Genomic DNA, 22,331 nt, shown 5'->3' with positions numbered 1-22,331 from the left:
GGCCTGTCACTTCCTATAGGTGCCAAAAAAAAATCTTCTAGATAATTATCTGATGGTTGTTTAGATATTGCTAAAGGTAATAGTTGCAGTGGAGCTCAAGATAGTGCTCAAGGAACAGCAGTATTAGGGGAACATGTTAAAGGAGGCAGAAAAGAAACGAGAAAAGCTGGAATATGAAGTTAATGGGGAGAGTGCCTGAGGAAACTTTCCTAATTCCAAGGGAAGCTTGAAGAAGGTACACATAATGTACTTGTTTAGATGATATAAGAGATTCAAAGCAGTAAAGAATATAGAAAATTTGGTGTTGGTTGAATCAGGGAAGGAAAGAAGTAGAGACTGCAATTGGAGATGTTTTCTGAAAGTACAAATGGAGAAGTGGAGTAATGGGATGCTTACAGGGAATTTTCATCAGGGACAGGGAAGATGGAGAGAAAAGAATCCCTCTGGTGCAGCCCAGTCATGGCTCCTAAGGATCTGTGCCTCCCCACCTTTGGTGTCATGGTTACTGAACACCAGAGATCCAGCACAGCTGGTAGAGGATAGCAGTCTGAAGGGGGGGTAGGGGGGGGCGTCTCAGGCCAGACTCCCCCTTCACCATCTAGGAGTGGCAGCCCCTGGGACCTGGCACAGGGAGTGGACGCTTGCCTTTTCCCCTTCTGGCTGTCCTGCTTCCTGCCACAATTCTATGCCAATGAAGTTAAATACAATTGAGGTCATTCATGTTGGATAGCTTTACTGACATACTGGGACCATGGGAAATGGTAAAAACAATCCCTCAGGGGGCTTCTTCTGCCCAAGGCTGCACAGAACAAGAAAGTGATAGAGACATAACATGGCTGAAGTTGCCATTCCTAGGGGACCTGGCCATGTGCTTCCCACCCCTATCCTAAAGTTTAAGGACAAGTTTTACTGGCATTCCAGCACTGGGTTTCTTGACATTTCTTGTTTGGATTTTTAAAGATGACGATCAAAAAAAAAAAAAATAAAGATGACGATCATTTCATTTGCTTTATAGGCTGTCCTCCTGCCTCAGAATTCTGACTCCTCTAGGGATTTCCACCTCCCAATTCTAAGTGTATTCACTTCAAACTGCTGACTCCCTTAAGCCAGAGGAAAAGCTGTTATTGTATCCGCTCCCACAAAAAACATTCTTAATATTCAAAACATTTTGCAAAGTTGTCTTAACTTGGGATTTCTGTAGTGTGTCTCTGGGATGAAAACACGGGCACTCGGGCCAGTATCATTTCCAGTTGTAACTGGTTTGTATATTTTTGCTTTTTAAATATGTCCAAGGTTACTTCTGAGTCATAAATATCTAGTATGCTTAAATTCCATATGTAAAGTAATTCATCTGCTGCTTCGGGAACTTTGTTGTGTGCAAATTATTGTTAATGTTCTTAACTCGGTAGGATTAAGCCAAAAGGCATGATTTTGTTTCAGTGTAATAAATAATATACACTTTATTTCTTATTAGTATATGTATATTATTTTGTTTGTTTTTTAACTTTTCCCTTTTTACATTGGATTGCTCAAGTTTCTATTTTATTTCCTTCCTCTCTTTATTAATTTGGGAATTTTACTTTGCTTTCCAGTTCTGTTTATAGACAGTTCCTTGTCCCTAACCCACTAAAATAAACTTAAAATTCTCTTTGCATAAATCCTATCACTAAGATTGTTTAGTTACCCCTCCTTACTGCCCCTGGCAGAATAAAATCTAGTCACATTCCCCAATCCTCCATAAAATTCACAAACCTCCCCAAAATTACTATAAAGTTTTAACTATCCCCCCTTCATTGTCTCTGTCCCAAGCTCTTAGAATATTTCAAGAAATAGACAAATTTAAGATATATAATTTATAACTCCATGGCAAAGGGGCCTTGTGGTATGGTCTTGATGCGGGGGGTGAGGGGAGGGCGGGGGGGGCATTTTTCCCATTTGGAAATTAAAATTAACAGCCACAAAAATATGTCTGCCCATAAGCACATGTGTGTTGTGTGTGTGTGTGTGTGTGTGTGTGTAATATGAGTGCAATAGAAATCGGGCCAGCCCTCCAAATTTTCCTTGGCTCCAAAGAGCCATAAAAGACTAAGAGTTGGTGCTGAAGTAACAGCTCTGGAGTCCAAAGTCCTGCCAAGACATTGCTGACTGAGGCAAAGGAACCTGCATGTAGAAAGTCTGAACTCACTAACCGGAAGCAAAAGTGGAAGTGACCACATCTTCAAAGATCCCTCAACCCTAGAGAACAGAGGTGGAAAGGAGAGGAAAGAAGGGAAATTTTTGTTGTTGTTAATCCTCACCCAAAGGTATTTTTCCATTGATTTTTAGAAAGAGTAGAAGGGGGAAAGATGAAAGTGGAAGGGAAGGGGAGAGACAGAAGGGAAAACGTGGATGTGAAAGAGAGACATCAACTAATTGCCTCCTGCAGGATGGCGAGGCATATGCCCTTGACCATAATCGAACCCACGACCCTTCAGTCCACGAGCTGATGCTCTACCCAATGAACCAAACCAGATAAGGCAAAAACTTATTTTTTATTTTTATTTTTTTGTTAATCCTTGCCCAAGGTTATTGTTCCATTGATTTTTAGAGAGAGGAGAGACAGAAACATCAATGTGTCTATTGGTTGTCTTCTACAGGCATTGCAACCAAACCTGCAACAAAGGTACATGCCCTTGACTGGAATTGAACCCAGGACCCTTCAGTCCATTGGCCAATGCTCTATCCACTGAGGCAGAATGGCCAGGGCAAAACTCATTTTTCTTTAGAAGCGAAGTTTTGACGCAAGTATAGACATCTTCATTCTTCATTTGTTGGCATTGATAAGCAGTCAGCAGCCTAACAGCTAAAGGGGTTTATGCTATAAAATAATAGCCTAATAAACTAAGTATCCAGTAGGCCGGTCAGCTGTTCAACCAATTAAAGCGTAATATGCTAATGATATACTAAGGCCGCTCAACCGCTCACCATCATGTGCACTGACCACCAGGGGGCAGATGCTCCAACCGGTAGGTTAGCTTACTGCTGGGGTCCAGCCGATCCAGACTGAGCAAGACAGGCCAGGCATGCCCTGCAGCCCTCCTGTGGTCCCTCCCCAGCTGGCCAACCTCCCACACCCCTCCCCGGCCCTGATTGTGTACCAGTGGGGTCCCTCGGCCTGGCCTGCACCCTCTTGCAATCCAGGCTGAGGGACTTCTCCCCCCGTCCCAAGTGCACGAATTTCATGCACCAGGCCTCTACTGGATAAATACAAGTGAAGAAGCAACTCTGGCAAGGGGACATTTAGACGGAATGTTTAGAATTTATGAGGACTATCTGAGAGTTTAGATTTGGACAAAATGACTCTTCCCTAACCTAAAAACTCTCCAAAGGCTCTTTGGGCACCTCTCATTTCACATAGATGGTAGTGGGTAATAAACCACCCCAGAATCCAGGTGAAAGACATCAGCCTGCCTATTATACTGAAGTCTTCATTCCCCAGCAATGTGCTCTAGCAACAGGGAACTTTTACTTTTGTGCTGGCAGCTGGAAAGCCAGCTCTAACCTGGATGCCATCTCTCCGAAGTGCCTTCTAGCATAAAAAGACACACCTCATATTAAATGCGTGTCTAAATTGTAATTTCCACAGAGAACCTGGGCTAAATACTAGTAAATTGCTAGCAAAGACAATTCAGTGTCTGAGCATAACTTTTGCTTCCCCTTGAAACAATAGACAAAGCAAAACACTGTTGTTCCATGATTCAGAAGTTTTTTTTTTCTTCAAAAGAAAAAAAACAAAAAGCAAAAATGCCCATTTATTCTCAGTCAGAAGGTTAAGATTTGTAACTATTGCTCTAAAGTAGAAATGAGTTCAATAGTCCTTTTAAGTGGGAATTTCTTGAAATGAAGAATGCGGCCAAAGTTGGGAACACCTTTCAGTGCAATTTCATTTTGCTCCCCAGAAAACTGAAGAACTCAGTAGCGGTCCCTTCCATTTGGAAGTGAGACTGAATCATCGTTGCCAAACTGTTTCTCAGAACCCTAGGTCTCTGCAGATGTCTTACAAGTTTTATTTCCCAGCTAGAGTCATTTCACTTTGACCTGTTATGTATTGGTGCTCCATAAACATTTACCCTTTAGAATATGTTCCCCTAATTATTTTTTATTTATTTTATTTTATTTTTTAAAAATTTTATTGATTTTTTACAGAGAGTAAGGGAGAGAGATAGAGAGTTAGAAACATCGATGAGAGAGAAACATCGATTAGCTGCCTCCTGCACATTTCCCACTGGGGATGTGCCTGCAACCCAGGTACATGCCCTTGACTGGAATCGAACCTGGGACCCTTCAGTCTGCAGGCCGACACTCTGTCCACTGAGCCAAACCGGTTTTGGCTATTTTTTAAAAAGGATTTTGAAAATACAATACATGCACAAATATTTGAAATAAGTAATGCATTTTTCTTTCAGAACCCTGTTATTGAAATAAATATTAAAATGCAAGTATTCATAAACAATTTTTCTTTATTTTTAAGATATCTACCCTACAGCCTAGATTATTATTATTTTAAATATATTTTTATTGACTTCAGAGAAGAAGGGAGAGGAAGAGAGAGAGACAGAAACATCAATGATGGGGGATAATCATTGATCTGCTGCCTCCTGCATGCCCCACACTAGGGATTGAGACCACAACCCAGGCATGTACTCTGACTGGGAATCTAACCATGACCTCCTGGATTATGGGTTGTTGCTCAACCACCAAGTCACACCGGCCAGACCTAGGTTATTTTTTTAAAAATAGCTTTACATCCTGCTTTTGAGCTTTTAGGTATATACTGAAGCCCCAAACGTAAGTTTGTGTAATACAACCTAGAGAAATTTCTTGCACCTAATTAAGAGCCTTATCATCCAGGCGCTATGCTGAGAATGAAGAGAATGAAGATGACTTTGCTAACTCAAAAGAGTGTCATGGACTGGTAAGAGAGTCACGTGAATCTGTGATCAGTGTTTACACCACTCCTCTAGCAGCAGCGCTGATAGGGACTTCTACTCAAAAGGGGGTTGGGTGGGATGAGGAAGACAGGAAGAAGCTGTAGCAAACCTGAATAGCCAGCATTCAGTCACAGTATAGAAAGTCCCTGGGATCTTCATTTTCAGGGCTTCTAAAGGCTGGGCATTTAGGCGAGTTCTTGGGATAGAACCAATAGAATATTCATTAGCTATATGCTGATATACCAAAACGAGATTTATTCTTTTAATTTGTCCTTGGGTGTGGTTGGCAAATGAGACTTAATTGGATTTTTGTTATCTGTCTCCCTGAGTAGGGCGATTTAAGCTATTTACCCTCTGGTTGGGGAGGAGAGTGCAAACCATTTACTCTTGTGTCCTTGGTTTAGGGAAGATAGGATTTACTTGATGGATACAAACTGCATTTAATATTTCTCAGCTTCCCCATTCCACTTGTCCTGAAATTTTCCTAGCTTCTTACTTTTCTATAATACTGCTGGATATTTGTCAACCTGGATGTTTTGATAATATTAAATAATTATTTAAAATTATTTTTAGATATTGCACTGGTCAGTGAGTTCAATGGTTAGAGCATTGGCCCATGCACTGAAAGGTCTCAGGTTCAATCTCTGGTCAAGGGCACATACCTGGTTTGCAGGTTCAATCTCTGACCCAGTCGGAGCACATTCAGGTGGCAACTGATCAATGTGTCTCTCTCACATCAGTGTTTCTCTTTCTCTCTCTCTCCTTCCCCCCTTCCCCTTCTACCTCCTTTCTGCTCTCTCTAAACAGGAGAAAGGAGTCTTGCATAATTAGAATAAGTATTTTATACTGTAGTGTAGTTCCGGTTTCGGCAAATTATTTATTTTTATTTATTTATTTATTTTTTTAATCCTTACCTGAGTATATTTTTCCATTGATTTTTTGAGAGAGTAGGAGAGAGGGAAAAGACAGAGATAAATATCCATGTGAGAGAAACACATCTATTAGCTGCCTCCGGAATGAGCTCTGACCAGGACCCGGGCTGAGAAGGAGCCTGCAACTGAGGTATACGCCTGTGATCAGAATCGAACCCAGACCCTTCAGTCCACAGACCAATACTCTGTCCACTGAGCCAAATTGGGTAGGGCAAATATAACATTATTTTTAGCTATAAAAAAGATATTGTAATTGCAAGGTGAACATGGTGCGTTAGCATTGTGGTGGGTTAACACACCCAGGTAGGCTAACTAGCCATTTCAGATGGTGATTAAAGAAAATGGAAGTTATGTGGGGAAAGGAGGCGGGGGATGGGATATCTAAAGGGAAGGGCTGCACAGCACCTAGCCAAGGGGACATTAGGTCAACGATGGCAGCCCCCAGGAACTGGAGCTTCATCCTTCTATGCAGTCACTGGGGGGAAACTGGTGGTCAGTTGGGTTTGGGGGCGAGGCTGTTTGGAATGCGGATGGAATGCAGGTGTGTAGTCAGGTGCCTTCAGGACAGTTTCCATTCCTTGTATGGCCTGATTCCTGGTGTCCAGCAAGTTTTACCTGGTTTTTTGGTTCTGTGGTGGGAAGCTTGCAAATGGCCATTAAGGATTGTATTGCCCCGTGGGCCTAACAATAATTCTATGTAGAAAAAGTCTCCTGCCCCAAATTGACAAATAAAATGATACGAGGTCTGGTAGTTCCTTTCATGGTTGAGATGAAATGAGATTGGCTAGAACTCAATAGTTGTTGATGCTGGATGATGGATACAGAGGGTCTGCTTTGTACGTGTCTGAACTTTTCCATAATATAATATTTTCAAAAAGAAAAACAAATCCCCAAAACCAACACACAAACCTCAAGAAAACAAATCAGATAATTATGTTGTAATAAATGCTAAGAAAAAAAAAAGTGGTAATAAAATAGTTTTCCCACTTGAAGTTCTGACTAGCTTAAGGCACTGAGATAAGTTCAGGCTACCAGGTCAGTTCCTCTCTAAATTACTGAGGTAAAGCCCACCAGGCCGCCCTCCCTCCTCCTCCCCCCCTCGCCCCCTCCTCCAGTGGATAGGTGGAGTGCTTTTCTGCTTGAATTTCCATGGGTTGATTCAGTTTCTAATCTGAAAGAAAGGAGTCAGGATTCCAACCATTATCTGCCTAGTCCAAAACCGTTGGTCACACCCTGATCTAGACTATGCTTCCAGACTTTTAAGTGACTTTTCTTTAAGTAATTCTTTACCTTGCAGGCTGGGGTGTGGTCTCATAATTTATTTTTTCAATCATTTCTCCAGTAAACTGAAACCGAGCCCTTGCAGCACATTTTGAATTTAGTGCATATAAACTAAATTAAACTGATCTGGGCTCCATGGGTCCTGAGACTAATGGACTGAACCACTTTCCAGGGCAGAGAAAACGCCCCGTGAGTCCCCTGCATGACAAAGCTGCCATGTTTGCTAATAATTTCTTTAGTGGCTCTGACTCCTTGGAGTGGCTTCTTCAGGGTCACCTCTTGGCACATCTGCCTCCAACATTATGCTCCAGTGATTCCCATGTGCTTGCAGTTCCTTCAGTATTCACTAGTCCATCACTTGCCTTAATATTTTGGCTCTTGCTGCTCCTCTTCTAAACAGCCAAACCCTTTCTTCTACCCAGCTCCCCAGTATTACAAGCTTAATATTTACATCTAGAACTAAATCCAGAAGGGATTATCTTTTTCAAACCCTACAATTCAAATCTAATCTCTCAGTGAGTGACACACCCCTGGGCATAAATCAATTACAAAATACCTCTGAATCTTTTTTTATTCGTTCCATAATAACCTCATTCAATCCATCACTGCTATTCTCTGAGAAATATTTGAAACTACTCTGGTCAATTGTAACTTGTCTTTAAGAATTTTTCCAGTTTCACCCCAAGTCTTTATTTCTTAAAAATAAAAATCTCTCTTTTTAAAAATTCCTGAATGCTATTAATTACCCAATAATTCCAAGATCACCTAGTAAGGTAAGATAAGGCATAAAACTGATAAAAACATCCTCGGGTCAGATAATGGTGGGAGGGCGGGGCTTGGGAAGAGAAAGAAAAGAGCTCTTGAGAAACAGGAAGTAGAAGGAGACATTTGCTTATAAAAAGAGAAATCAGGCTAGAAATCCTGTGGTTAAATGGAGTAAACCGCACGTGTCCTCAACACGGCTGGCATTGCCTTCCCCTGAGTCCTCCTGGAAATGGCAAACACAAGAAGCGAAAAGGTAAGTTTAGTTCAAATAAAATTAATTTTCCCGCAGATTCACTTTTTAAGGCCTTTCTGGAGCTCACTTATGTTTTGCTCTTGCCATGCATGAATCTTAACTTCTGGGTATAAGGACATTCTTTGTGGTTAATTATTTTCTTTCACGTGATTGCGGCTACTTGGGCGAGAGTAGAAAGGAGAAGCAGAGATTCTTTTTCATAGAGCAAAGTAAGAGATTTATTTTGCAGAAAGGCATGTTGTAGGTCAACAAGATAAAGACGGAAAAGGAGAGCTGCTGTACCAAGAACATGGGAAAGATTAACATGGATAAGGACAAACATGAAGGGACCAATTCATTTCTTCCAGGAGTGAGAAGTAATGTAATCCCAGTGGCCTTGGGATCAAATGGGTTTCCAGACCAGGCTTAGGTCACCCTGGACTGGAGGAGAGGATATAATTGAGGTTTCATGGGTATTTTCAGGGCTGCTGTACCAGGCTAGACGAATTGGCCAACATTAAATATATGATTATAAGCAGGTCATAGAGCTGCTTTGAGCCCCCATTTATCCTTAGAGTGGAGTAATAATGTCAATGCTTTTTTAAATGTGTGTGAAAGTGCTTTGAAAAGCGGCATACAAATGTAAAATCCCTATATGCAAGCTAGGAGTTTGAGAACTACAGGAAGTCATTGAGATTATTTAAATAGGGAAAAAGGATGGCTGCTTCAGATGCCACTAGGCTGCTGTGGGGAAAAATGTATTCCATTAGGGCTGGGATGGTTTTGAGAGAAAAAGCTAAGGTCAGAGATTTACTGAAGCATGTGTTACTCTGTGGCATTGGTCATTTAATTTCTGAGACTTAGTGGCCTAATTTGTAAAATAGGAAAACTAATAAATTACTACAAGTATGTTATAAAGATTAAACAAGAAAATACAGAAAGCATCTAGCATAGTGCATGTTTACAAAACCAGTAAATGTTACTTCCTGCCCGTCCAGTTTACCTTTCAGTCATTAGATCATTGAAGAACATTGAGTGCCCAATCGGTGCAGGGCACTGTGTTAGTTCCTGTCATGGCAAAGGCAGGAAAACAGATGCATGCTCTCTCCTCAGGTCAGGGCTGAAATAAGGCCAATATGGCTGGAGCTCAGAAAGTTTTCAAGCTGGAATGGCAGGGCTACACTGCTCAGGGATGTGTCGTGTATGCTACATGAGAGAGTTTCTACATGAGAGAGTTTTGTCATTTACTCAGAAAGCAATGATAAGCGATGGGAGTATTTTAAGCAGGCAGGAGAGCAATCTAAAGAAAGAGAGGAGTTAGAATGGGATTTTAATAACAAGACTTTTGTATCTGCCAGTGAGAGCTAATGATAGCTTGAGTTGCAAATCATGTGATGGAAGATGGGAAGGCAGCAACACATCTCACATGGATTTCGGAGATAAAATGAAAGTATTTAGTGTTTTAGTTGTTGGAAAGGAAGACCACAAGGGGAATGGTTTCCGAAAACCCCTTCAATTTCCTCTTTTTTGTTCATCCTCACCCGAGGATATTTTCCATTGATTTTTAGAGAGTGGAAGGGAGGGGGAGAGAGAAAGAAACATTGATATGTAAGAGAGACACAGCAATTGGTTGCCTCCAGCACATGGTCCTAATGAGACCCAGAACCCTTTCTCGGGCCAAAGCTCTATCCACTGAGCAAAACCGGGTAGGGTCTTTCCGTTTCCTCTTTTTCACTTGTAAATCTGGTTTTATCCATTTTCTCATTTTTAAAAAAATCTAGTAAAAGGGCTGCTAATAACATCATATTTAAGAAAATCTCGGTAATTTTTTTCCATCACCTTCTCAGTTTTGTATTCGTTAAGTGTGATTTGAAAGTAAGCAGTTTAATTGTATGCATCAAATGAAAATTAGTAACTGATGCTTTTCAGGATTTCTTTCAGGATGAATTAGAAGAAGAAAATGTGATACTCACATTGGTTCCAATAAGCGAGGAACATAATGAACATCAAATGGAACCAAGTGTTTCTTCAACCTCAGACAGCAAGCTGACAGCGCCTGGGACAAACGATAAAGGTGTGATGATAAGGATTGCTCAGTGTGCTGCTCCTCCAGCTCTGGAAAGCCCAGGAAAAAGGGATTTTTCTTTTCTATTCTTTGGCCATACAAGGCCCAGCTCACCTCAATTACCTGTAATAAGAGATTTCTCTAACTCCCATGCTTGTTATTTGCTAAGCACTGTGTACTGCCTTGCTTTTAAGACACACAAAAATCAGCATGTGGAGTGTTTTGGGCAGAGCATAGTCTTATGGGGCAACTGGCTAGAAGTTCAAATTTCCAACCCATGACCCTCACCCTTCTCTTCATTTTGGTTACTACATACTTTATATACCTCTTATAAAGACTAATTTTTTCTAGCTTTATTGAGATATTTACACAATACTATAATTTTAAGGTGTACAATGTGATGATTGGTAGACATATATACTGTAAAATGATTATAAAAATAAGGTTAATTAACACATTCATTTAAGATTTACTCTTTTTTAAATCATCATTCGAGGATGTTTTAATTAATTAGTTGTATTTTTATTAATTTTAGAGTGAAAGGGAGAGGGACAGATAGAAACATCAATGAGAGAGAGTCTTTGATCGCTGCTTTCTGCACGGCCCTTATTGGGGATTGAGCCCACAACCTGGGCATGTATCCTTGACTGGAAACAAACCTGGGACCTTTTGGTCCACAGGCTGACACTCTTCTCCACAGAGCCACACCAGCTAGGGCTGAGGATGTTTTTATTGCTTTTAGGGAGAGAGGGAGGAGGGAGGAAGGAGAGGAGGGAGAAAGAGAGAGATAGAGAGAGAGAAGAAGAAAAAAAGAAAGAGGAAGAAAGAAATCGATCGCCTCCTGTATCCAACCCAAACCTGGATATGTGCCTTGACTAGGAACCTACATATAGGATGACACTCCAACCAACTGAGCCACACCGACCAGGGCAAGATTTTCTATCTTAGTAACTTTTAAGCATACAATACAATATTGTTAATACAGTCACCATGCTGTACATTCATCTCCAAAACGTATTCATCTTATAACTGAAAAATTATACCCTTTGATCAACATCTCCCTGTTTTTCTCACCTCCAAACCCCAGGCAACCACCACTCTACCCTCTGTTTCTATGAGTGAGTTCTGCTTTTTTAAATTCCATATACAAGTGAGATCATAGAGTATTAGGAAGATAAAATCATTTTGAAAAACATGTAGTATTTTGCTAGGTCGAGTAATTACTGATCAAATATCTAGCAGCTCTTAATATAACCCTTTATCTCCTTAGTGCTTCATATAAGGCATTGAATATGTATTTTCAGATGATGAAGTACATAATGACAAATTATGGTTAAGCAGATTGAGTAAAGAAAAATAAAACAGGATGACCATTGTTGGTTGGGGTGCTTTCTTGGATTACTATTGGTCCAAGATCTAGACATTTTGGAGGAGCCATCCAATATAATGTTCTATTCAGCTTGTGTTGATGGCCATAAACACAACAGGTTGCTATGTTAGTGTAAAAAGCATGGAGCCTGGCCAGTGTGGCTCAGTGGTTGAGCACCTACCTATGAACCAGGAGGTCATGGTTCAATTCCTAGTCAGGGCATATTCCTGTGTTTTGGGCTCCATCCCATATCGATGTTTCTCTCTCATCGATGTTTCTAACTCTCTATCTCTCTCCCTTCCTCTCTGTAAAAAATCAATAAAAATATATTAAAAAAAAAAAGAAATAAGTGAGAACTTGGTAAAATTATAAAGAATCTTACAAATTTTAAATTATTACTACTTTGGTTTTCTTCTTTTCTCAGTTAATCTTCCTCAAATGAATGAACAATTCAAAGATTGCCCAAAACCAATCCTTCCCTTGCCGACCAATTTGCCATCATTTAATAAAGTGCGTCACGACACTTTGCAGAACTGGTGCCAACAACTGAATTTGAGTACCGATGGTAGGGTGAGTACATTGGTGAGAATTTCTGCCACTCAGAGAAAATATTCAAAGTCTTGCCAACTTTGCTTTTTCTCTCTTTCTTAAATTTCTTAGAAAATAGATGTTTATCTGAGGCTTAGCGAACACGCTTATTTTGAAAAAAAGCGAGTGAATAGGAAGCATGGAGACAATGTAAAGGTGAGTTCTGACTGTGAATTGTTCCTCCTCTCCCAGCATCTCCACATACTAGTATGTTGTACCTCTAATTTGTACCTCTATGTTGTAGGGGTGAGAGTAAGATTTGTTGGCAGAAAGAAGATATTTGAGTTTCATAAAAAGCAACAAAAAAGCATGGAGCCTGGCCAGTGTGGCTCAGTGGTTGAGCACCTACCTATGAACCAGGAGGTCATGGTTCAATTCCTAGTCAGGGCATATTCCTGTGTTTTGGGCTCCATCCCAAGTAGGGGGCGTGCAGAAGGCAGCTGATCAATGATTCCCTCTCATCATTGATGTTTCTTAAATCAATTAAAAATATTAAAAAAAAACATGGAATTTTGAATATCAAAATGTACATTTGAGTCTCAAGTCTGTCATTTTATTGGATATGTGGTATTGGACAAGTCCTTTATTTTTGAATCTATTATCTTATTTGTAATATGAGAAAAAATATTTAGTACCTATATGTATAAATTGGGTTGTAAGAAATAAGCCTCTGAGTGCTCCTGGAAATGGCAAACTCAAGAAGCGAAAAGGATGAATTAGAAGAAGAAAATGTGATACTCACATTGGTTCCAATAAGCGAGGAGCATAATGAACATCAAATGGAACCAAGTGTTTCTTCAACCTCAGACAGCAAGCTGACAGTGCCTGGGACAAACGATAAAGTTAATCTTCCTCAAATGAATGAACAATTCAAAGATTGCCCAAAACCAATCCTTCCCTTGCCGACCAATTTGCCATCATTTAATAAAGTGCGTCACGACACTTTGCAGAACTGGTGCCAACAACTGAATTTGAGTACCGATGGTAGGGTGAGTACATTGGTGAGAATTTCTGCCACTCAGAGAAAATATTCAAAGTCTTGCCAACTTTGCTTTTTCTCTCTTTCTTAAATTTCTTAGAAAATAGATGTTTATCTGAGGCTTAGCGAACACGCTTATTTTGAAAAAAAGCGAGTGAATAGGAAGCATGGAGACAATGTAAAGGTGAGTTCTGACTGTGAATTGTTCCTCCTCTCCCAGCATCTCCACATACTAGTATGTTGTACCTCTAATTTGTACCTCTATGTTGTAGGGGTGAGGAATGTCCAGCCATCTAAGGCCCACGATATCATTTCATCTGGCCATGCCAAGACAACTGCAGGTTGTCTAGGAGCTTGTTTCTTAGCAACATGAGTTTACATTAAGTGAATTATATTAAGTGAATGATGTTACAAATATTCAAATGACCCTTGGTCGAAAAAAGGTTCTCCTCAACCTTGCTTGCTCTAAGGCAAGATTTCTCAATCAAGTCTATTGACATTTTGAGCCAACTAAGTTCTTTTTGTTTGGAGGCTGTCCTGTGTATTTTAGGATGTTTAGCAGACTAAACATTCCCGGCCTCTATCCACTTGACATTAGTAGCAACGCTTCCTCCCTCACAGTTTTAGCAATCAGCAATTTCTTCCATTTGAGAACCACTACTCTAAGGGAGCTAACATTCCTAAACCTTCTCCATGCTGACCCACTTAGGTAAATGTATAAAGAATGATCAAATTGATATAGAAGTCATTATGGTAGTAGCACTTCACGGAATACTCATCATGAATGCCATTTGCAGAATGTTGCTGAAACACCAGAGGAGGCCACATTGCAGTCATGTTTGGGGAAACTGACCAAGAGATCAAGGAGTAAGAAAAGTCATCAGATGAGCAAAGGAGAGGAAGAGACTCATACGGTTGAGATGACCAGTATAATTGAAGTGGCCAATACAGTTGAAGTGGCCAGTACAGTTGAAGTGGCCAATACCGTTGAAGTGACCAATACAGTGGAAGTGATAACTTCAGCTCGTGAGGCCATGCTGGCAGCGTGGTCAAGAATTGCTGCAAGAGGCTCGCTATCTAAGGCTGCGAATTCATACAGCATTCCTATTTCTGTTGAGAATTTTCTGCTGCAAACATCTGGTAAGATCAACTTTAAACAGTAAGCGCCATTCCAGAGAAAGAAGGCTAACTTTTCTTAGTCCAATACTGAAAGGTAGTACAAGGAAAAGAATTAGTTAAAATATCTGTAGATTGGATATTAGGTTCATAGAAAACTTACTTTTTGATTGATAGTCAAGTTTTGCTGGATGAACTTCTAAGCCAGGTGATAGAGTGCTGACCCTTTCTGATCACTAAGCAGAAGTATAAGGTGGGGAAAAAGCATAATCTGATAATGTGGTCAGCCACAGCCTGAGGTCTTTTATTTTTTTAAAAATAATTTTATTGATTTCAGAGAGGAAGGGAGAGGGAGAGATAGAAACATCAATGATGAGAGAGAATCATTGATCTGCTGCCTCCTGCATGCCCCTCACTGGGGATTGAGCCCACAACCCGGGCATGTGCCCTTGACCAGAATCGAACCCGGGACCCTTCAACCCATAGGTCCACATTCTATCCACCGAGCCAAATCAGCTAGGGTCAGCCTGAGGTCTTTTTCTCTCCTTTTCCTCAAGGCTTTCTTCATAGCATAGTGTGGGGATTCGAACAGCCCTGGTTCAGATTACTTTTTGTAGATTTTTTTAAAAATATGTTTTTATTGATTTTATATGATTTTATTGAAGGGAGAAGAAGAGAGATAGAAACATCAATGATGAGAGAGAATCATTGATCGGCTGCCTCCTGCATGCCCCACAATGGGATCAAGCCCGCAACCTGGGCATGTACTCTTGATAGGAATCGAACCTGGGACCTATCAGTCCGCAGGCTGATGCTCTATCCAGAGCCAAACCAGCTAGGGCTAAGATATTGTTATATATTTCAGAAGTGAAGGGAGGGGAAGAGAGAGAAACATCAGTGATGAGAGAAAATCATTGATAAGCTGCCTTCTGCATGGGCCCACACTGGGGATCGAGCCTGCAATCTGGGTATGTGCCCTGACTAGGAATCAAACCTATGACCTGGTTCATAGGTCGATGCTCAATCACTGAGCTATGCCAGCTGGATCAGGTTCTTTTTTGTTTTTGTAAGAGAACAACTATTGGGTAAATTACAGAGGTAGAAAAAGTAATTTCTAGAAGAATTGGGCTTTGGAAACAAGTTATAGAGGTAAAGGAAGGACCCTTGGAGTTTGGGCGTGAGGAAGCTAATGCTAATATGACCGGAGGTGCTGAGGAAGAGAAAGGGAAAGAAAAGGGCACAGGTGTGCTTCCAGGAGGGAGAGCACCCAGGCCAGATTCTTGTTTTATGACTTCCTTGGTTTGTCGCATTGGCAAGTTAGTGAGCATAAACCCTGGTATCCTGTTTTATTAAATGAAGATTACAACTATTGTATTTCATAGAATGATTGTGAGACTTATGAGATACAACTTGGCACATTAAAAAGCAGGCAATAATAAAATGTTTGGGGCCCCTGTCCTCTTAAGAAATCTTGAGAATAACTTAGCCTTGTCTTCCTCCAACTCCTCGTTTTCATCTCTAGCGACCCTAGCTCAGGTCAGCCAAAAGTCCTCGTTCTTTTTGGTTGAGTTCTTTTCCTCTCCACATCATTTCAAAAAGTATTCTAGCTCCTCTTTTACCCAGGGCTGACTTGTAAGGCACGTTGTTCATTACGCAAGGAACCCAGCCAAAAGGAAGACAGACAGAAGCTGAAATTGGCCTACTGTTGGCTCTCCAAGTAGCACTCCCTCCTATGAAAAGGAATGGGCACTGTTTTGCCAATTTCCAAAAGCACTGTCCACTTACATAGCTGTCTCTGAAGAACTGCTTACCCAGCAGCAACACCTCTTTCTAATTTTCATGAATGTGCCATATGACCTAGTAGCATTCCACACTTATTCATCCTTTTAGTATTTTTATTGATTTCAGAGAGAAAAAAGAGGGAGAGACAGAAACATCAATGATGAGAGAGAATCGTTGATCGGCTGCCTCCTGCCTGCCCCATACTGGAGATCAGGCCCGCAACCTAGGCATGTACCCCTGACCGGAATTGAACGTGGGACCTTTCAGTCTGCAGGGTGATGCTCTATCCACTGAGCCAAACCAGCTAGGGCATTAGTACCTCTCTATTTAGCAGTTATTAAGCATCTACTGTGATCCAAGAGTGTGTCTAATCACCGGGTATATAGTGCTAAACATAATCTTTATTGTTTTACAGTCTGATGGGAGTTTTTATGAATATTTGAGCTCACGGTGACTGCTTCTTTCTCAATTTCAAACACTCGATATCTTACCTTGTTTTGTCTTAAATATCCCTCTCCCCAATTAGATTGTTCCTTGGCCTTTCAACAAAGATCATTTTGCCTGTTTTTTATATTTAAAGCAATACAATGTAGTAGTTAGACCAGTGGTTCTCAACCTGTGGGTCGCGAACCCTTTGGGGGTCGAACGACCCTTTCACAGGGGTCGCCTAAGACCATCGGAAAACACATATATAATTACATATTGTTTTTGTGGTTAATCACTATGCTTTAATTATGTTCAATTTGTAACAGTGAAAATACATCCTGCATATCAGATATTACATTACAATTCATAACAGTAGCAAAATTACAGTTATGAAGTAGCAACGAACATAATTTTATGTTTGGGGGTCACCACAACATGAGGAACGGTATTAAAGGGTCACGGCATTAGGAAGGTTGAGAACCACTGAGTTAGACAAATGGGTTGTGAATCAATACCTGGATCCATAGCTTGGTTCTGAGAAAATTATAATATTTAACACTGCAAGCTTCAGTTACTTCATTTTTAAATAAGAAAAGTGAATGGAAGGTAAATATAAATGTTCTTAATAAATTTATGAATACATATAAACCATTTAGCAAGCATTTAAAAAGGTAATTGTTATCCCTCATGCTATATAATCTGTGAAGTTAGAGTATAATGTCTTCTGGTCTACATTTTTCATGCTTCTCATTCAATCACTCCATCAGCAGAAAATAAGAGCCAAGTCAAGAGTGAGTTGCTGAGAGGTTGGATTGGGGCGCAATTTCTTGCTCTTCACTGTTTATATCTGCTTCTCTTTCCTCCCCAGGTGTCAGGTGGTGTGTGGTCCATGGCCGACATCTCTTGGCAGACAAAAAGGGTTGGGTTCGCCTGCAGTTCCACGCAGGTCAGACCTGGGTGCCTGACACTCCCACGAAGATGATTTCTCTCTTACTTTTACCGGCCTGTACTTTCCCATCCCCAGACCTAGAAGATAACATGTTATGCCCTGACTGTGTTAAGAGGTAACCCTTAAATATGTTTTCTGTATGTCTAGATGGTAGGAGGAAGCAAATGGTCAAACATACTGTTTTCTTAATTTGCCGTATAGATCAGGCAAACATAGGAAGGAAAAAGAACTTGATAGTGGATTAGAATTCAGATAAGTATGTGCGTCTTAGCAATCTTAAAGTATGTGACAAGTTAAAATATTAATTTTCTCAAGTTTAGTGATCTGTTTTATTTTTTTGTTTTGTTTTGGTTTTTTTAAAAATATATTTTATTGATTTTTTTTACAGAGAGGAAAGGAGAGGGATAGAGAGTTAGAAACATCGATGAGAGAGAAACATCGATCGGCTGCCTCCTGCACACTCCTCACTGGGAATGTGCCTGCAGCCAAGGTACATGCCCTTGGCCGGAATCGACCCGGGGACCGTTCAGTCCACAGGCCGATACTCTATCCACTGAGCCAAACCGGCTAGGGCTAGAGATCTGTTTTAAGAAACAAAGTTGTTATGTCCGATATTTAGCTGGAGTTAAGAAAACTATTAAGGCAAAATCCATGTAGCATGGGGGGGGGGGAGACTTATGTAATACTTTAAACAATAAAGAATTTAAATTAAAAAAAAGAGAGATACTGTGAAATAAATGGAGTAGCTTAGGGAAATTTCAGAAAGGATTACGTGCACTGAGGAAGTCTTATCAGTTAGAAAATAATAATTTGGGCATTTGGTAGTGGAAACAGCTCATACAAATACCTGAAAATAAAAGAACATGACATACTTAAAAATAGCAGATAGGTCAATATGATTGAAGCTATATTGACAAATAAGTCTAGAAAGAGAGGGGTAGATCACTCATGGGTTTCTTTCTATAATGATGGCCTCATATATTACCTGGTGAGTCATAATTTCTCAGTCACTTTTGGGACATAGACTCCCTTGAGAATATAATAATAGCTATATACCACTGTTCAGGAAAATATGCATTGGGCATACACAAGCACTGGTTTAGATTTTCTATAGACTATGGAACTCTTTTTTTGTTTATTTTTTTAGACTATAGAACTCTTAATGTTCACCCATTAATAACAGCTTTTGGTGATGGGTTTGGGTGGAGGTGATGTGAGGTAGGTGTTGGGGGAAGCTAAGGCTTTTTTAAGGACGTGGATTGTAATCTTGCAACAAAAACTAGGTTGGAGGTTAAGTAAGAGATTACTATAATTCTGAAAAGATATAATTTATAAACTTGGCAAAAAGTTTAAAGAGGAATGGGACAAATTTAAGAGATAAAAGAGTAAAAGGAAGAGTGCAATCTTATTAGATAGAGGAAAGGCAGAAGTGTCCCCAGTTCAGTGGTGAAGAATATGACATGTGAGACATGCTTGACATGGGCCTAGATGTCTGAGATAAGAATGGGTTTATAGAGAAACATTTTTGGGAGTCATTAGCATTTAAATTGTACATAAGAGTATGTAGGGAATAAAAGGGACATAGGAAAGAACCTAAAGAGAGTCAGTGGCAGGTGAACAATGGAGACTAAAAGTGCAGTTATAGGTTGGGAAACAAGTAAGATAAAGAAGCAATGGGCAGAGTTTCTGAAGAACATGGTTGGCAGTGAGATGTCCATGTAAGATTATGAATAATGCAGTGCTGGTTATTCTTTTTTTTTTTTTTTTTTTAATTGATGTTAGAAGAAAGGAGAGGAAGAGAGAGAGAGAAACATTGATCAGTTGCCTCTTGCACATTCCCAGACCTAGCATTGAACTGCAACTGAGGTATGTTGGGACAACACTCCAACCAACTGTGCCACACAGGCCACAGCTGTAGTGCTGTTAAGAATGTCAGTTTAGGACATAACTGGTGCCTTTTTTGAGAGTAGGTTGAGAGGATCAGTATATGCAGAAATGTGATAGTGACAAGTTAGGGCATGTGAAGGACTATGGCAGAACATACTGGCAATCTGTACCACCAGAGTGAGAAGGAGATGGCAGCTGAAATAATAAGATCAAGGGTGCTTCCTGCCTTTCTTCCTGCATTCCTTCCTTTCTTTCTCCCTCCCTTCTTTTTTCCTTGTATTTTTTAATGGGAAAATCATGAGCATGTGTGAACAGAGAGGGGATGTGGGAGAAACTGTGGGAAGGGAAGGAACAGTATAAAGGAAGTGGAACCAATTGTAGTATATAGAATGTGAGGCTTGATATTAAGTGGACAATCTTGATTCTTTGTTTAAGACGTAGAATTCTTTCACTCACCATTCTTAGGTGAGGGTGCGGGTGCTAACTACTTAGGAACTCCAGAAGTAGATTCCTTATTTTATTGCTCATTTCCAAGGGGTTGGTATGGAATGGTTATCTTAGTCTAAGTTTTTAAAAATTCTTTTCTCACTTGTTTTCTAGGAATAAAAAGATGGTGGAGAAATTAGTTAAAATGAGGAAGAGAAAAAGTAACCTGGTTTGAACATTCTCAACACAGAAGAAATGGTGGAGAGCCCACAACTAAATTAACTTGTGTCCCACTGATGGCTGTGCTCTGCCCTGGACACCCTCAGCATTCCTGATACCTTGAGTACAGATGTGAATGTTAAATTCTATATTGGAGGTTTGTCACTGCTGCTTCAGGTGTTCAGCTATGTAGAATATGGTTTTGTTGTAATTAATAGATTTTTAAAGCAGCTTTAAGGCTTTTGGAAAAATTGAGCAGAACGTAAGAGTTCCCAAATTCTGTCTCCCATCCCCCCCCATTTCCCCTACTATCAACACCCTACACCAAAATGGTAAATTTGTTGAACTTACATTGACCCATCATTATCTCTGAAAGCCCGTAGTTGACATTAGGGTTCACTCTTTCACACTCTATGAGTTTTGACAAATGTATAGAGATGTATCCACTATTATAGAATCATACAAAAATAGTTTCACTGCCCTAACATTCTGTGCTCCTATTTGACATTCTCTGTTCCCAATCCCTGACCCCCTGATATTTTTACTGTATCCATAGCTTTGTCTTTTCCAAAATGTCATACAATTGGAATCGTAGCCTTTTCATAGTCACTTCTTTCACAGCAATGTGCATTTAAGGTTCCTCCATGTCTTTTCACAGCTTGGTAGCCCACTCCTTTTTGGCACTAAATATTCAATTGTCTGGGTGTCCCATAATTTATCCATTCACACATTGAAGGTCATCTTGGTTGCTTCCAAATTTTGGCAATTATGAATAAAACTGTTGTAAGCATTTGTGTTCAAGTTTTTGTGGACATACATTTTCAACTTATTTGGAGGAGCATGATTTTTGGATCTTATGTTAAGAGGGTTTAGCTTTATGAGAAACTGCCGAACTTTCTTCCAAAGTAGCTGTACCATTCTGAATTCCCACCAATGATGAATTAGAGTTCAGTGATTTGGATTTTAGCCATTCTAGTAAGTGTGGAATGATATCTCATTGTTGTAATTTGCAGTTTCCTAATTACATATTATGTGGACCAGCTTTTAATATGCTTTGTCATCTGTATATTTTTGGTGAAGTGTCAGATCAGGTCTTTTGCCATTTGCTTTTAAGCTGGCTATTCATTTTTTATTTTTTATTTTTGAAGGTTAGTAATATTTTATAATACATTTTTTAAAAAATTTTATTTGTTTGCTTTGAGAGAGAGAGGAAGGAAGAGAAATAAAAACATGAGTTCATTGTTACTCTCATTTATGCATTCATTGGTTGATTATTATATGTGCCCTGACCAAGGGTCAAACCCAAAACCTTGTCATATCTGGATGATGCTCTAACTAACTGAGCTATTCAGCCAGGCTTATTAAGTTTTAAGAGTTCTTTTTATATTTTGGATGACATTTCTTTATCAGATAAGTCTTTTGCAAATATTTTTCCCAGTTTTTGGCTTGTCCTCTCATTCTGTTGATTAATTAGTATATCATTGATATTTAAAGCGATTAATAGAGATGCATTGAGATATTTTTCATTCCCCCATTTTTAGTGTTTTTTTTTTTTGGTCTTTCTCTTGTTCCCTTCTCTGGTTCTAACTGAAACATTTTATTAGATATTAATAAAATGGATACCCATTAATAGAATTTAAAAACATCTGGATGCAGAAAAAGCATATAACAAAATACAATATCTTATGATGGAAACATTCAACACAAAAAGAATAAAATGGCCCTGGCTGGTTTGGCTCAGTGGACAGGCCGTCAGCCTGCAGACTGAAGGGTCCCGGTTCAAATCTAGTTAAGGGCACATGCCCAGGCTTGCAGGCTCAATCCCCTTCCTCTCTGAAATTTATATATATATATAAAATATAAATATGAATATATATATATATTAGAATGAAACCCTGCCTGGGTGCCTCAGTTGGAGCATTGTCCTGTAAACAAAAGCTTGTGGGTCCAATTCTCCGTCAGGGCACATACCTAGGTTGCAGTTTCTATACGGGGCACATAACAGGAGGCAATTAACTGGCGTTTCTTTTTCTCTCTGTCAAACAAAATCCACAGATATCCTCTGGTGAGGATTTAAAAAGACTAGAATGTAACAACCTCAACGTGAGAACAGGATCACCTGGGAAGAACCCACAGCTAATATACTAAGTGGTGAAAGGATGAAAGTTTTTCCCCTAAAGTCAAGGACAAGGCTGATTAGGATGGTGGGGGCCCATAGGGGTGGGGCCGTCTAGGGGGAGGCGCTGCCAGAGGTGGGCCAGCCAGCCCTGCCCCCTATTGGTGTGCAGTGTGGGGGGTGATCAAGGGTAGGGCAGGCCAAGGGGAGGGGCTGTAGGCCTACCATG

The 22,331-nt window shown here is 40.1% G+C and overlaps 2 protein-coding genes across 2 annotated transcripts in view; both read left to right on the top strand.

The window, feature by feature from the left end:
- DPPA4 (developmental pluripotency associated 4) overlaps positions 1-12,452 on the top strand; it is an 18,421-nt gene extending 5,969 nt beyond the window's left edge. Inside the window, exons 6-10 of the mRNA XM_006759573.1 lie at positions 4,891-4,954; positions 10,122-10,254; positions 12,039-12,184; positions 12,275-12,358; positions 12,447-12,452. Of these exons, the coding sequence (XP_006759636.1) occupies positions 4,891-4,954; positions 10,122-10,254; positions 12,039-12,184; positions 12,275-12,358; positions 12,447-12,452 (433 nt within the window). The remainder of the gene's footprint in view (positions 1-4,890; positions 4,955-10,121; positions 10,255-12,038; positions 12,185-12,274; positions 12,359-12,446) is intronic.
- Positions 12,453-12,888: 436 nt separating this feature from the next.
- On the top strand, positions 12,889-20,002 carry DPPA2 (developmental pluripotency associated 2). Its single transcript, XM_015561232.1, has 5 exons — positions 12,889-13,191; positions 13,282-13,365; positions 13,979-14,321; positions 17,374-17,569; positions 19,942-20,002. The coding sequence occupies exons 1-5, from the start codon at positions 12,889-12,891 to the stop codon at positions 20,000-20,002; spliced, it is 987 nt and encodes a 328-aa protein (XP_015416718.1).
- Positions 20,003-22,331: the final 2,329 nt, after the last annotated feature.

The sequence above is a fragment of the Myotis davidii genome, unplaced genomic scaffold (assembly GCF_000327345.1).
Source record: "Myotis davidii unplaced genomic scaffold, ASM32734v1 scaffold16, whole genome shotgun sequence".
In the NCBI taxonomy this organism is placed as follows: Eukaryota; Metazoa; Chordata; class Mammalia; order Chiroptera; family Vespertilionidae; genus Myotis; species Myotis davidii.
This window is presented reverse-complemented; position numbering and strand designations above follow the sequence as displayed.